The sequence below is a fragment of the Populus nigra genome, chromosome 12, assembly GCF_951802175.1.
Source record: "Populus nigra chromosome 12, ddPopNigr1.1, whole genome shotgun sequence".
Lineage (NCBI taxonomy): Eukaryota > Viridiplantae > Streptophyta > Magnoliopsida > Malpighiales > Salicaceae > Populus > Populus nigra.
The window spans coordinates 4,363,308-4,366,465 of NC_084863.1; the positions used below are offsets into that span (position 1 = coordinate 4,363,308).

Here is a 3,158-nt window from a genome sequence, read left to right on the forward strand (position 1 = left end):
GAGATAGAACACTTTAATCTTAAAACAACAAGGTCCTTGGTTGTCTATGAGATAGGATCTAAAGGAACAAAAAAAAACCAATCAATAGTTCTTACAGTATAGTGATACATATACATCAACTTAAACGTACAGGCATTCCATGTAAGTACAACACTCACAAGAACAACATATATAACACAAATTAGCACGTATTTATGGTCGTAACAAACCAGTCTGATTTTCTATATATAAAAATCTTCTGCTGCATGATCAAGCTAGATCATAACTATTTAATCACCATCTTTCTCACTGAAAGCTACCATTGAAAATGTGACTTCAGCTTCCCAAATACTGCCATGATGGAAAGCCTGTGAAGAAGAAATCACAAGTTGACCTGATGGTCCAATAATATTACATTGTTGTTGTTGATACGCAAATACATTTTCATTGATCAGAGATTCCAGAAACAAAGAGAACGTGTCCTCATTTTCATTTCCAATGTAATCTTTCTCTTTGTTTGGTTCATAAAGACTTTGTAACCCATTAGTAAAACCATCACAATTAGGCCAGTTTTTGGTACCATCATCAATGACCTAATTTGGAAACTGATCCAAGTTAGTTATTGTTAAGTTCTCAAATACTCTAGTGGTTATAGCTCGATCGACCCTGGCATTCTCTTCTAGTGGAAAAGAATTAGGGTTGGAGTTTTGAGTGGGAGCAATATTGGCAATCTCTGATGAATTAGGGTTAGGGTATAAAGGCTTGTGGGTCGTTGGATCAATTCCTTGACTAATGAGCTTCTTACGTAGATAGGTGTTCCAGTAATTCTTGATCTCATTATCTGTGCGTCCTGGTATCCTCCCGGCTATTAAAAACCACCTGAAATGCGAGTGTACAAGATCACGGGAATAACAAATAAAAATAAAGATTCATATTCTCAGATTTCAGGTTATTATAATTAATCTAAGTTAATTTGAAATTCAGACCCAAAAGTACATCTACTCTCTATTGAAAGAACAAGAAGGGGGTGCAACACAGTAAAATATTGACAAACAAGTTGATGCACTATGATAAAAGCTTTGTTTATGAACTTCAGATAATCTAATAGATTCAAGAATCCAAAATCAAGATGAAAAGCTATGGCAAATAAGTGCATGAGTACATGCATACATCCATACACGGATATATAGAGAGACCATGAAAACAATTTGAAATATTTGCTATTTGAAACTCGAAGCTCATATATCTTGGTATTTTATGAGGGGGAGAGAGAGAGGTAGAGCACAATGAAAACCTAAAAAGCGATCAAACCAATTTAAAATAAATGACATCGAAACCTAATTACTCCATAAACTTTCCCCAGCTAATCAGAATAGGAAGGAAAAAGACGAAGAAAGAATTATCACCAATTCTAATTAATTCGATAAAATCCTTTTATAAATATATACCTGTTACCAAGCCATTTATAAAGCCTAAGAATGAGATCTTCTTCATCTAGGGCAATACGTCCTCTCTTAACAGAAGGCCTGAGATAATTCATCCATCGAAGGCGGTAGCTCTTACCACACCTAAAAAGCCCCACCCGCTTTGGAAATGTATGCCACCGCCCTTCACCATCCTTCTTGATGTAGTTCGCCAAGATCTCATCTTCTTCAGGTGTCCACGACCCCCTCTTTATACCCACCTTGCCACAACATGATGTGGGTGTACTCCTGCTCCTTATTGAGTTCCTTGAGGATAGATTCATCATTCTCTGACTCCCTTTGTATGATAAATTAGTTAGTACAGTGTCCTTGTTTTATGTTAAGAAATGAGGGTTCAGATGGGGATGGTGGATGTTGTTGTTAATTCAATCGAATATATAAGGAGCTGTGAAGGTAAATATATTAAGTGAAAAAGGTTGGATGGAGACACAAATGCTCTAAGGGGTGGATGGTGTCTTTTTATACGGACTATGTTTGTTCGGATCAAAACTTGATAAGTGAATTTTGAAGTACATGACTTTATGAAATTAGAGTTTGTAGGGCTAAAAAAAAATTTCTAACTTTTTGAAACTGCTTTTTATACTATCATTTATATACTTGGTTTGGAGGCCTGTGGTTTAGATTTTAGACCAAGACTATACATTGAGTTAGACATGGTTTGATTCATGCAATGTTAAGGCTAAGAACAAGTATGAGGAGTTCAATAATTAGTTTGAATCACTCGAGGTTCAACTTGGATAAGATCTAAGGTGTCTAAAGACTAATTCTAAAACGTCCATGATACAAACTAGGATTGGGTCCGAGGTTCAATTGAAAAACATTAAGGATTGAGTTGAGATCTACTACAATGCTCTAATTAAGGAATTGGGTTAAGGTTATTGGAAAACTTGTTTAAAGCAAAGTTAATGGGCACATTTGATACCAAATTAAAAATGAGGTTACTCACATTTTGGGTTAAAATTTTATTGGAATTTAAATAAATTATAGATAAATAAAAAAAATAATCTCAAATAACTCTTAGTTAGTATGCTTGGAGAAACTTAAACCACCTAAAAACTTTATCAAACATGGAAAAGAAACAAGTTTTTCTAATGGTTTATTTAGTGAGAATGTAAAAAGTTTGAATTTGACTCAAAAGACACCCACACTTTTAGACCCTAGCTAGAGGTCCTATGCAAAGTAAGATCAGGCTTAAACTCATATATGTGCATGTGCGGTCCGACCCGGCTTGGCTCAGCTCGTGCTCAGACCTGGATTTTGGTTGACTATAAAAAAAAAAAAATTAAGCTACAATGGATTATTTTTTTCTAGCTTAAATTTGGGATTGGGTATGATCCATATAGATTTATTTCTTCTAGCCTATTGATTTGTCTAGCCCGTGAATATAATAATCTGATCAATTTTTTCCAAAATAGTTTCTTCAAAACCTAAAAAGTTTTTTCAGTAAAAAAATATTTACATTTAATTATGGTCTTACAGAGAGTAATCAGAGTGAAAATGAATAAAATATTATCAGTTTTGATTCTTAAAATTTATTATAAAAGCAAGCTAAAAAGAATGTTTCTAGTTGGTTTTTTCTATTTTGTTTTTTACATAATTCCCGCAAAGAATTTACTCTTCTCCAACTTATTTTCTGCATACCCCTTCCTATTTTAAGATCTATTTATACCTTTTGTTTTCTTTCTAATTTAGAGC

The 3,158-nt window shown here is 33.8% G+C and overlaps 1 protein-coding gene across 1 annotated transcript; it reads right to left on the bottom strand.

Moving 5' to 3' along the window:
* Positions 1 to 315: 315 nt before the first annotated feature.
* Positions 316 to 1,788, bottom strand: LOC133669235 (transcription repressor MYB5-like). Its single transcript, XM_062089291.1, has 2 exons — positions 1,428 to 1,788; positions 316 to 858 (listed from the first exon to the last, which is right to left on the bottom strand). Exons 1-2 carry the CDS (start codon positions 1,727 to 1,729, stop codon positions 573 to 575), a joined length of 588 nt encoding a protein of 195 aa, XP_061945275.1. The 5' UTR covers positions 1,730 to 1,788; the 3' UTR covers positions 316 to 572.
* Positions 1,789 to 3,158: the final 1,370 nt, after the last annotated feature.

Coding starts and splice junctions, on each gene's coding strand:
- LOC133669235 (XM_062089291.1), bottom strand. CDS start 1,729: ATGATGAATCTATCCTCAAGGAACTCAATAAGGAGCAGGAGTACACCC. Junction 859..1,427: donor TATAAATGGCTTGGTAACAG/GTATATATTTAT, acceptor CTCGCATTTCAG/GTGGTTTTTAATAGCCGGGA.